This window comes from Pocillopora verrucosa, chromosome 1, assembly GCF_036669915.1.
Source record: "Pocillopora verrucosa isolate sample1 chromosome 1, ASM3666991v2, whole genome shotgun sequence".
Lineage (NCBI taxonomy): Eukaryota > Metazoa > Cnidaria > Anthozoa > Scleractinia > Pocilloporidae > Pocillopora > Pocillopora verrucosa.
Window position 1 is genome coordinate 29,254,040 of NC_089312.1, and position 12,597 is coordinate 29,266,636.

The 12,597-nt window shown below is 35.8% G+C and overlaps 2 protein-coding genes across 3 annotated transcripts; both read left to right on the top strand.

Annotated features, from left to right (window-relative positions):
* The first annotated feature begins 1,709 nt into the window (after positions 1–1,709).
* LOC131780908 (melatonin-related receptor-like) lies at positions 1,710–5,473 on the top strand. Of its 2 annotated transcripts, none has more exons than XM_059097536.2 (2): positions 1,710–2,273; positions 2,977–5,473. In XM_059097536.2, the coding sequence occupies exon 2, from the start codon at positions 3,294–3,296 to the stop codon at positions 4,176–4,178; it is 885 nt and encodes a 294-aa protein (XP_058953519.2). In that variant the 5' UTR covers positions 1,710–2,273; positions 2,977–3,293; the 3' UTR covers positions 4,179–5,473. The 2 variants fall into 2 exon arrangements, with proteins under 2 accessions (XP_058953519.2, XP_058953518.2); XM_059097535.2 differs by having other exon boundaries at positions 1,710–2,248.
* An 846-nt stretch (positions 5,474–6,319) lies between these two features.
* On the top strand, positions 6,320–12,454 carry LOC131780925 (putative neutral sphingomyelinase). The gene is made up of 7 exons (XM_059097552.2): positions 6,320–6,386; positions 6,797–6,893; positions 8,044–8,120; positions 8,241–8,424; positions 8,936–9,148; positions 9,615–9,876; positions 10,801–12,454. The coding sequence occupies exons 1-7, from the start codon at positions 6,334–6,336 to the stop codon at positions 11,181–11,183; spliced, it is 1,269 nt and encodes a 422-aa protein (XP_058953535.2). The 5' UTR covers positions 6,320–6,333; the 3' UTR covers positions 11,184–12,454.
* The last annotated feature ends 143 nt before the right edge of the window (positions 12,455–12,597 follow it).

Consider the following 12,597-nt stretch of genomic DNA (forward strand, 5'->3'; position numbering starts at 1 on the left):
AGCACTTTTTCTTTACTTTATTTATTAATGTAAGTGAGGTGGCTCTCCCATAAGCCCGGTGGCTTCCTAGGTCTCCTCGCCTTCTAGCTATAACCGCTGTAAATAATTTTTTTTGTATTGTGTAAATAAGGCAAATAAAAATATGATGATGATGATGTGTTTTATCAAAGGTTTCGCTAAAATACTTGAAAACACACTATTATTAACCTTAAAAAGACTTGGTTTTAAGTCCATTTTCAGGATTCGAAACCAAGTACGTTAAAATTTTTCGCAGACAATAACTGCCGCGTATTATGGACCTAGATAAATAATGTAGATTCCAACTGAGTTTTTCCTGTCTTTTGTCGCTTTAAGTATTCATCTTGAAAAGGAAGTTACTTTTGTGCTGCCGAGAGAGGTTGTATGGAACAAGGAACGCCGGAAAACTGTCAAGCTACATATGAAACATTTAAATTGAAGAAGATATGGGTTAAATAAAAACCGTAAAAGTGTACGTGGGAATAATCAGCATTGGAAACATGCTGTTAACATGTAAATGCGCTCAACGTATCCGCACAGCTGCTTTGTAATTGCGTTTATTTTCGACTAATATAGGCAGCAGATGATATAAACATTTGGTCAGGAATTAATTTTTGTGTTTTAGTTTTCCAAAATGGATTCTCTGTCTCCCGGTTTGTACGATCAAACCTCGACTTTTTGATCTGAATCCACGCATACGTACAGCTCCCAAAAATTAAGTTTGATCAGTAACCAAGAGAGATGTAACAAGTACCTAGGGCTAATTTTTGGCGTGGCGCTTTATAGAAATTCAGTAATGTTTTCTAAATGCATTAAATTGATCTCCCACAGGCTTTCTGACAGTATATCGTTAGCAAAACGTCATACATCATTCCCGCCCTCTCACATGGCTGAATGATCCCGAAAATTTTGCCTTTGGTTTTCAAGAGCAATCCTCTTTGTCCGTGAAGAATAAAGGCAATAACTTTTATCAAAAAAATAAGTAAATAAACAAGCCGATAAGATGAAAAAATAGCAGAAGACTTTCTAAAAAAAGAATCGTAAGGCTGCGCTGAGTCTTATGTGTAAACAGATCGGACGACAGCTTTAAATTTATTCAGACTTGCTTCCCAGACAGAATATTAATTCAAAGAGTTCTGGAACATCTTTCGACATCCTGAACTCCCGACTGCCCTGAACCTAGGGACCTACCCTCCTGTTGAAGTGAAACTCGAGAAATTCTTACACGAATCTTCATTCATGTAAAACGGAATAGAATTTAAGAAAAACCAGCGATGAAATTGATTGATACGAAATATCATTGGTAAATATCATGTAAGGAGAAACTAATAATATTTGCAAAACTTTTTTCACGGAATACTGATTATAATAGAATTTTTCTTCGTTCAAGTGACGGCGTTTATAAGTGGAAGAAGTCAAAGTTACCCAGAAGATATCCATGTCCTAAGAGGCAGTAACTATCTATTATTCTCAATTTTTCAGGCGAAAAGAACTTTTTTGTGTTTTAAGAACATCGGTTTCTGTAAGTTATTCCAGTGAGTATGTCTTAGCTTGCACGTGCCCCCGCCTTGTAGTAGGAACATTTTATGCGATGATACCGTTCTTGTAGCTTGTTTAGTTTTCCCAGTTCAAATGTCACGTCAGATAGGCTAATGAAAAACTAGGCCGGTACGGTGAGATGAATACTGCAAAATCAATGACTGATATTGGAATTGATGTCAGAGAGAAAGACAAAATTAATGAGACCACACATATCAAGGAGCGCAAGAACTGCGCTTTGCAAGCCGTGCAGATCCAAAGCTGGAACAACTTGTCGCGTCTATGAAAGATGAGCGCTAAAAAGGACAATGAACTAATTCTTTGAACGGCGATCAACGACACTTATTGGCCCTCAAAATTCTTAAATGGCGTCATCAGATCAAAAAAAATTAAGCATCATGACAGGCTGCACCTGCCGCCAGCTTCCAGTGGCGAACTTGATGAGGAAGTCTCGAAGAGCAAAGCGGACATAATATACCGCGGCGAACGACCAAGTCCTGCATTTGTTTGCGACTAGTTGAAAAAGGTTTCTCTGTTCTATAAATACTTCACCAAGTGACGAAAACCGGTGACAAAGCCAAGAGTGATAAAACATTGCTTCAAAGACAGATAAAAGTCCACTTGTATGAGAAAGCTGTTGCTGCACGATATACGAAGAGAAGGGTACATTGCGCCCGGTGTAGCTTCTCAGGTGAAGATTACTTTGAAAAGCATAGGTGAATAAGAGAGTCCTACTAGCGGGCAAAAAGCAGCTAAAGCTAATTTAAGACAATTGAAAAGTTAATTTTAATGTATTTCAAGAGATCAGAGATGGCAACTTGAAATTTTCACATTTTTCAATGTGTATCCTCTTTAGTAAGTTATCTTTTTCCAAGATGAAAATCCTCTTGTGTGCTGCACACTTAGAGTTAAATAAAAAAAGTTAGCAAGAAACAATATTTGAAAATTTAGATCCACAAAATGCAAACTTTTCTATTCATCTTTTTAAGCATCATTTTCTTTCGAGCGGTTAATGACAATAGATTATCACCTAAATTTAGAATGGCCTGACCTTAATTGACAACAGTTTTTCCAAAGGTAATTTTGGCAAACATTCAACAATATTGAAGTAGCTTTAAGATATCTGCCTTGCGCTGCCGTAGTCAAAAACAAACAAAAGAGGCATTTCACGGCAATTTTAAGTCCCACAGTAGTAAGAAAATGCAAAAACGAAAGAAAAAATATATATTAAAATTAAATATGATCTTTTTCGTAAAAAAAAAATAAATAAATAAATATGTTAGTAGTCTTGAGCAGATAATGATCATGAATAAACGTTAAACGCGTCAAACAGTAATGGATTATGACGCCCATGCTTGCTTGTAAGAAATAATTAGCTCAGCCAGATATTCTTACCACTTTTTTTAATCGTATTTTCAGGCCTCCTCAACCTGTATAAACTCCCCGTGAATAATCCAAATGTACATGGAACTCACAAAGGTTTAAATTGGAAGTGAGCGTCAGAAGGCAGCAAAAAAAAAACAGAGAAGATAGAGGAAAGAAGGGCTGACAATATAGTTGGAAGTACGGTGAATCATTACAAATTCATATTACGAAGCAGAACTGACAGGCAACAGACGTTTTTTTTTTTGCAATGTTTGATGTTAAAATAATAGCCTTCTCCATGCTAGCAATTTATTCTTAAAAACCGTGGCGCAACCTTCTGTGATTCAACTGTAAACTTAAATTCTCTGAAAATGACCTCCGACTTTGCACAAGCGTGTGTCATGGCTGTTCTTGCAACAGCCGCCTTGCTAGGTAACATTGTAATATGTCTCATGGTATATAAACATAGTTGGGTCTTGCATCCAACGAATGACTTTGTTATTAGCTTAGCATTGTCAGATATCCTCATGGTGGTTATTCCAGTACCTCTTACGATCGGTGCTATGATAATGGACTCGGCTCAGTTCTACAGCGACACAACTTGTTCCATTTATGGGGTTTTCAACGATTTCCCTAAAATGGCTTCTATTTTTACTCTGGCATTTGTTGCCATTCAGCGGTATTACAGGATCGTCAAGCCCCAGGAATATGAAAAAACATTTACCCCTGGGTATTCTATGATCATATTGATGATAATCTGGGTCGTTTCGGGTTTATCTTCTGGGTTTCCCGTCATGGTATCCTGGGCTGAATATAAGTTCCATTCCGAGTATCTGGGATGTTATGTCACATTCAAATGGGACCTTCAACGATCAATTTGGAATGTAAGCTTGCTATTTGTAGGAATTGTAATTCCTGCGTTTTTAACATTCAATTGTTATCGGATCATTTTCCGCATCATCCGCGGGCGAAAATGTCAAGTTGACCCTCGGGTAAATGGTCGCCAAATGTTTACCAGTAAAATGTATCGCCTCACAAAAACTTTCTTGATCGTCTCAATAGCATCTATTACTTGCTCTTGTCCTGCAGCAATCTTGCTCGTTGTTGATCAGCTTTTTTCACTACATATTACTCTGATCGCAGCAAGGATTGCATTCTATTCCACTGTGGTCGCCTCAGCGAGTAAGGTGTTTATCTATTGTTTGGTCAATCGACCTTTTCGGAGAGAGTTGAGAAACCTAATTAACTTTATTTAGTTTAAGGGTTATTTAGGGTTAGTTTAAGTTCTTTTAAATCGATATAAAAACTATATTGCTATAGAAAGCAGCTTTCGTTCGCTTGGCAATTGCCATATTTCTCCATTGAGCTCCATTGACGCTAATGTGTTGTAGGTATGGAGCAATCCTGCACTTTTTGATAACGTTTTCGGTCCTTTTTTTGAATATTTTTCATTTGTGCCTCGCTAGAAGAGAAATAACGACGCATCAACGTATGTTTAAGACAGAGTTAGTTATTGATACGTTCTTTATAGCATATTAAAGGACTTCAACAAGAGATTAAGTTACATATTTTAAGTGTCTATATTTTAAGTGTAAATAGGTGCAGTGTTGCTTAAACTGACAGATCAGCAGAAACACTTTTTTGGTCAAATAAGAGTAAGCTTAAAGAAACACTTAGTACAACCAGTGACCGTCACCATCAAAAATCCACAACTGAATTTGTGCGAAAGCATTAATAATGTTTTCTTTGATACAATGTATTAAGATGCAAAATTCTTATTGTAACTACTTGCATGAGGTCTAATAAAACTATTACAATTTATACTGTTGCGGCTTTCCATTTTGTAAATTTTCTTCTCTTGAACCTCAAAGAACATAACTTTAACAGCCAAGGTAGATAGGCTCCCTAGGTAAGGGACTACTGTAGTTCCTTTTCCTTTCATTACATTTTATTACATTATAACAGTTAATTTTCTGCTTAAAAAGTTTTGTTTACTGCATTTTTCAATTGAGTGTCCAACATAATTTGGAATTGCGTTGGTTTTGCGTTACTGATTGTTCGAGAAAATTCACAGCACCAATGACCAATCAGATGGAGAACTAAAGTCAGTGGCGAATTGGTTATGAATTACTCATTTTTCTTTGAATTTTAATTGGCTCGTTATGGTCTTTTCCGTTCTGATTGGCTTTTGTAATCACTTCGGTTTTTGTTTTACAACACTCAATTGAAATGCGCTCTATAACTTGTTTATACGCAATTTACATTTAGGGCATGTAAGCCGCCTAAATTTTATAACAGAACTTTGACTCTGAAACTGAGCTGACGGAAATATTGAAAACTGCGTCATGTTATTTAAACCTAATCGTGGTTTGAGCAAAATGTTTTCCTTTTCTCGGTCTTGATTGTTAGCAACCTAGATAGCAACTTAAAAATGACAGTTAAATATTGTAATAAAAAATTTGAAATTTTAGCAATGAAGGAAAGTAATAACTAAAGAAACAAACTCATATTAACTTGATTTGAGAATCAATAAATGCTTGCCGAAGGCGAGAACCTGTAATCTTTATAAATAAAAAATCCAAACTACATGAAAGGTGTTGTAGACACGTTGAACTCATTATCGGAAGTATCCCGGATCGATTTGATCTTTTTTTGCGGCTCCTTGAATTGTGATTATTCAATAAGACTTCTGCAGTCATCTCGACCTACCAAATGCTAAACAAAAATTAATAGTGCTGATTTGGTACCGACTACTCCTGCGGTCGAGACCGTACAGAAGTATTTTTTTTGAGCTATTTTTGGTTGCATGCGATGTTAGCGTCAATAGCGTCAACAATGAAAATTGTGTTTCATTTTATGATGAATGTTCTGTTATTATCTGTTTAATTCCCAGATGTGACAAGCTGTTATGACAGTTTTCCTCATTTGCATATTTCTCACTAAGTGGTCCAACGTAGCTGTCAAATATTTCTTTTCACATCGAGGAACTACCACATGAGATTTCAGTCTACTTTGCTGATTCTTTATCCCTATTTTTTATTGAATTTTCTTAGTCGTCATTTCCTTTTTTCTCTTATGACATCACATAACACTTCTCGACTTTCCTGCAGAAAGCGTCCACATGGTTATTCATCGTGGTGATGTGATCTACATCACACGTGACTACATCGTGAGACAAACGAAAAAACTTAGCTTTTATGTATAGTCTTGTCTTGGAATAATAATTTTTACTTTCCTAAGCGTGACTCCTACCTCGTGCCTAGAATTTTATCGGTCGGTAGGATTACCTTTGACATAAAGGACTGGGTTAGAATTGAAGCTAAGTTTTAAGACCTGATTTACATGAAGATCCTACTGTTTTTGAAGTGCTTGCTGACAGTGATACTGTTTTCTCCAGACTCATTTCTAAACATGGCGGACGAAGAGCGAGAGCCCAACTTACGCGTCTTGACCTTGAATTGCTGGTAAGGAAGTGTTTTGATCGTTTCCCTTATATTCGATCCTGTTTGATTGAAAAAAGAAATGCTCGTTTTCAAATGCTCAACATTTGTCTCAATTAGTGTAGATAGTTTCCATTGTCGTTCTTTTAAAAATATCGAAAAATTAACCTGCCTAGGCAAACATTGGGATCCGAATTGCTGTCGGCTCGCTGGAAAAAATTTTACTGCTGCTACCCCGTTGGTATTATCTGTTAATTCAAAGTTTTTGGAACTGTTTTAATTAGCTTTAGATTGATACAATTCCTAAATTTCGTTTTACACTCTTTTTACTCTGACTGGTAATGAATTTTGAGAAGGTTCTTGTTTAAGCTCGTGATATACATGCACTTGGTCGACTTCGGGTGATGACTTCTTCTATGTTCAATTTCTATAAGGGGTATACCTCATGTGTCCAAAATGTGGGAAGAACGTAAAGTGCTGATTGCTGAGGAACTTGCCAAAGGTCATCATGATGTAGTAACACTTCAAGAGGTACTTGAACGACTTAAATTTTTAGTAATTCTCAGTCACTGTGCAGGCCCCGGTTGTTTGGAGGGCGGAAAACGCTATCCACCGGATAAATCTCTATCTGGTGGATAGTGCAGTACGTTTACTTGACACTTATCCACTGGATAGTGATATTTCCGTAGGATAGCATTATTGGCCCTGTGATCAACTTGACCCAGGTGATTATGGATGTTGTGCATTGCCTTCTTTTCATTGTTATTTTCACTGTGATGATTATGTTTTCAATTGTGGTATAATTTTTAAATGTTGATGAAAGAATTTGTGTAGCCTGGAATTAAAGCAAACTCTCTTGAAGGAAGTTTTAGATAGAGGAGTGGGCTGCATGGGTTCTAATCCTTCAATGTGGGTAAGACCTAAGAGAGCTAGCTCAAAAGCTAATTTCTCTAAGATCTAGGATAATAATTTTTTCCAACCTGGGCAGTATTTGTCTAACCCTTTAAATGATAGGCATTAACTGAAAGATGAAGCCTGAGAATGCATTGGTAACAGTGAATTTCAGGTTTTAACGTGCAAAGCTCGGTGGGGTTGGATACTCTGCCCCTAAATGTCTGATATAGTAAAGAAATGATTTAGCTGGGAGTATAGAGCCAAAATATGGAATGTTTTTTTTTATTTTGTTATACAAATTATTTTTATTATGGATTATGTTTTTTTTTTCCCACAATCTGTATATCTACACAAGCATGAACACATGATAGTGGAAAATGTTCATGTGATCAACTCAGCTTCACCAAACATGTCAGATACTGTTCTGCCTGAACGATCATGAGACAGGGGATAAATACATTCTTGCCAGTCAGACAGCACAGTGCACGTGTTTCACTATGACATGTTTCTCTTTTGTGTTTTGTTTTGTTGTTTTTTTTTCCCTGAGGTTATTATTTACACACTTAAGAGCATGAAATGAGGATTTCTGTGATGCAGATATCAGTAAGAAGTTGAGAGTTCCTTCCCATGGCAGTTACCACAGACCTTTCTTGTGAAGTGTTAAGTCTCAAATGCTCAGAGAAGGACCTGTAATTTATTGGTTAATGTCTTGAAAATTTTAAATTCCTTCAATAAATTTCAATTTTTTTATGAACCTCTTGATCCTATTCAAACTTTTCTTTCACAGATTTGGAGTAGAAGTGATTATGAACTGATTAGTCAAATAGTTAATGAAGTTCTTCCATACTCACACTATTTTTACAGGTATGAAAAAGCAATAAAAGAAGTTATCAATCTTGTGCAATCAGATGATGAGTATACATAATTTAATGCTACATGTTGATGTGATCTCAACATAAAACATTTTATTCAATTTTCTTATAGCGGTGTGATTGGAAGCGGAGTTTGTGTGTTCTCTCGGTATCCAATCATTGATGCATATTTTTACCGGTATTCTCTTAATGGCTACATGTACAAGATTACCCATGCAGACTGGTTTGGTGGAAAAGGTGTGGGATACTGTTTGATTGATCATCCCAAGCAACTAATTCATTTCTTTGCCACTCATGTAAGTACATAATAATATTATGATTTTAATTTGAAGTTATACACTTAACAAATACTATAAAAAGGGTGTGAGCTCATTGAGGTGAATGTTGGTACTCTTTGAGATCAATTTTTAGCATTTACCTCAGGATGTAGTCACTGCAGTTATGAATTTGCAACATTTTGACCCCGTACCGCAAACTTCACTTGATTGTTTCTGTTTCCTTTTTTTCTTTTTTTTTTTTAACTGCAAAAAAAAACTCCACACAGTGTCAAGAAATTGCTGACTCTGCAATCTAAGCTCCAATATTTGCTGTCCCCTTTACAGTTTGCACTGTTAGAACTGAGATAGGGGTTATTGGAATTGTATTGTAACTTACCTGAGTTTATCTGAGTTACCTTTCATTAATTACCTAGTTATCATCTTAAAAAACACTATTGAGGTGTTGGAAGTTGAGTTATTTTGCTCTACTTGATTTGCATGCATTTGTCTCTTTGATAATTTATGATTAATGTTCTGTTCCTTCTTTAAGACACATGCAGAATACAATGAAAGTGGAGAGTATGCCCCCCACAGAGCAGTCCAAGCATACCAACTCTCTCAGTTTGTTCATCACTTGACAAAGCCGTCTGACGCAGTGTTAGTTTGTGGTGACATGAATTGTGAGCCATCCCAGCTGTTTTATAGGATTATCAAAGATGTTACTGGACTTATTGATGCTTGGGATAAACATGGAACAATCAAGGTGAGAGGTTCTCTACCATTATAAACTTTAATGTAGAAGAGACAAGGTAACTGCTTTTTCATTTTTCTTATAGTCAGTTTTGTATTTTCTTCCTTCAAATAAATTGTTTTCTTATGCAGTCCTCTTAATCATTATTTTCAAATCTATGTTCATGCACTCTTGCATGTAGTTGATTTTTACTTTGTTTGGCAAAAAAATGTTGCCTATCAATAGGCTTGTTTTGATGAGAAACATTCTACAACTGTACTGATTGTTGGTAAAAAAAATACAGTTATGGCTCATGTTATATACAAATGACAAATATCATAATACTGGGCAATGTTTTGCTCATGAACTTTACAAGGGAACACTTAATATCTTTAAATGATTATGTCACCTTTGAATATATGACTTTCTCTTTCTACAGTAATTAAATTTCCAAAAAATTGAGAAAGTAACCTTTTTGACAAACTTTTTTCTTTCACAGCCTGGTTGCTACGGTAACACATCAGATGTCAGTTCAAATACATTTTCAGGAGATAGGAGTGATGCTACTGTTTCTCAAGAAGGTGGACCTGAGGATGGAAAGCGCATTGATTACATTTTTTATCAGAGCAGTCAAAGAAGTTTAGAATGTACGCATTGTGAGGTTACCATGGGACATGTCCCAGGAAAGACATTCTCATTTTCAGACCACGAAGGTGTGGCTGCAAGCTTTGTGGTGACAGACACAATGGCTGATGAGACAGGTAAAATCATTAGTACTAATAACCATACTTAGTGGGTAAGTGTGTGGAACAGCTCCCCTCCACCAGCTTTTGATTAGTTATTGGCCAACAGATTACTCACAGACTACCTTCTAAACTTTGAAGTAAAGACCTCCTCTTCCAGTCTGTCACATAAATCCAGCACAGTTTGAAGAGATAACTAAAAGAATTTTTCAGTGAGTGAAGGTGTGACAGTCTCAGTAGCATTATGTAAATGTGCAAGTACTACTATCATAGATGTTCTAATAATCAACTGTCAGTCACCTCACTAGGCAACCATTGGTTCACAGCTGGCTTGCACTTTTGCTTGTCTAATTTCTCTTGACCAAGTTTACAACTTCAGGATGTTGGCTAGCGGTCAGCCAACTCAAAGTCTGCCTCTTGATGCCTGATTTGTTCTATGGGAAACTGTTAAGAAATTTACCCTCTCTAATGAAGGTTTCTAGTAATTATTTTCTCTCTGCATAGGTGTTGGGGTATGTATCTGATGATCAGTTCTTTATTTTTATTACGCTATCTTGTCATGTTAGGCAACAGCCATTTAGAATGATTTTAACCTGAGAACTCACGCCTTATTGATTTTAAGGTGCAGGGGACAGAAACCCCTGAGAATAAGGGGTTGGGAATTAGGAGTGATTGTGATATACCAAAGATGAGAGAAGAGAAGGTGGGAAGTAGAAAAGGTGAAATGCAAAATGCAAAAAATTGTTAATCTGCATTTTTTTACAATAGAGGATGGGAGGGAGGATTTAAGGATGCTGAAAAGGGTAGGGTAGCTGAAGTGGGTGGATACTCCCCCTTCCCTGCCATTTGAGAAGAAATCCTATATATATTTCAGTTGTTAAAGAAGTTTTTTTTTAACTTGTGTATAATTTTCATAAAATTCATCTCTTTTTTTTTTTCAAGATTCATTTCAAACTGCAGTTTCTATCAGCAGCAAGGGACGAGAAGCCTTATCTGAAACACAAAAAATCATTGCCGGTGCAATTGATGCATTGTCCAGACGACAAAACTTACAAGTGTTTCTTGCTTGTGCTCTGTTGCTCTTCGCAGTCTATCCTGTCATGTTTCCTGCTGCAGAACACTCTCGCTTTTCACTGCACCATGTATTTGGCAAGATTTTGTATCTGATTCGCATCATTGGGACTTTTCTTGCCTCAGGATTTCTGTTCTATGGTATTTTCAATGTGAGAGATGAGTGCAGTGTCTACAAAGCTGTTCAGGAAATGATCAATGTACAACTAAAAAAGATGTGTAATAGAAAAAGGATGAAGGAGAATTCTAATTGACTTGAAATCCCAGAAAGTAAGGTTGGGTGTAGTTTGCATAAAAAAAAGTCTTCTGAATGAGAAACATTTTTGAAATCATACTTACAGATGATGGGTAGTTAAGGGAAGAATTGTTGACTGATGCTGGCTGGGTACAGGAATAACCAAAGACAAATTTTACTTAAAGTGGGGTTTCAATAAGGTGGTAATTATTAGCTGGAACTCTTCACAGATGTTTGATAATTGTCATTAGCATTATTTTTAGGAGCTATTTTCATTTCTCTCATGAAAGATAATTTGTGCTGTGTATCAGATTTTATCCAAATATTTATCATATTGGTAAAGTTTGAAAAAGGAAGCCAAGCATATATTTTGGATACTTTTTATCAAAATGAAAGAAAGGTTTTTTTTGGATGAAAAATGCATGGAAAATGTTCAGGATATCAGAAAAAATATTTGCATAAGAGTAGCTGTGGAAATATACACTCGGTTTCTGACACTTTTTGCCATATGTATACCAAAGAGAAGAATCACAAATTGCACACGAGTACATTCAAAACTTCTATAATTTTGCAGAGCAAAATTTTACTGAAATTGCTCCTAGTTTGCATTTTGTGATGTTTAAGAGGCAGCTTAGATGCAACAGTTGTAGTTATATTTTAATAACTTTTAATAAAATTATATTTTTCTGTATGCAGTTTAAGTGATACAAGCCCACAACATTTTGTCTTCTTCCATAGATATACAATTATATTTTCTCTGAACCAATTTATGCAAATGACAATTGGTAGGAAAAAATGTCAATATAACAGCATCTAAACCCTAGCTAAACAAAGCCTAATAAAATTTAGTAAATGAGATGTAATTCTATCTGTATTAAACATATATCAACTAAAGATATAATGTTAAATTCTTTACAATTGGGGATAAGTTCTGTAGCATTCATCACTGACATTGTAAGATTAATATATTGTTTGTTGAATAAAGAGAGGATTATTACTTTTGATGATAAAAAAAATTACAAGAGCCATTACAGTTTTATTTGCACTGTTAAGGGTGCTACCTGGGAAAATTCAAGATAAGGTTTGCGCATAAAATGAAAAAAAGCAGGCTTGCAGATCAGAGACAACAAGCCTACCCACAACAAGTGTAACCAGTTATGACTTTCACCTATTGATCAATGACAGTTCACAAAACTGTGTACAGTCACCTGCTTTGAAAATTTTACTTGCTGGGGGCAAAGGTATGCTGACTTAATACACAGGCTACGATACTGCCATCCATTAAATCAATCATTGGCTAAAAAAAAATGTTAAAAGCAATGTTCAAGTGTTATTGATTTTTCCAAAGCTTTTTGTTTTAGAAAACCATTTCTCTATGTTACTCCTCTTGTGTAATGTAAGCTCAGATGTGCTAAGTTTAAGAAAGGGATATG

What these genes read in the sequence shown, in the direction of transcription:
- LOC131780908 (XM_059097536.2), top strand. Translation starts at nt 3,294, where the DNA reads ATGACCTCCGACTTTGCACAAGCGTGTGTCATGGCTGTTCTTGCAACA.
- LOC131780925 (XM_059097552.2), top strand. Translation starts at nt 6,334, where the DNA reads ATGGCGGACGAAGAGCGAGAGCCCAACTTACGCGTCTTGACCTTGAAT. An exon ending in GTCTTGACCTTGAATTGCTG is followed by an intron (nt 6,387 to 6,796) that starts GTAAGGAAGTGT and finishes AATTTCTATAAG; the next exon opens with GGGTATACCTCATGTGTCCA. An exon ending in TACTCACACTATTTTTACAG is followed by an intron (nt 8,121 to 8,240) that starts GTATGAAAAAGC and finishes ATTTTCTTATAG; the next exon opens with CGGTGTGATTGGAAGCGGAG.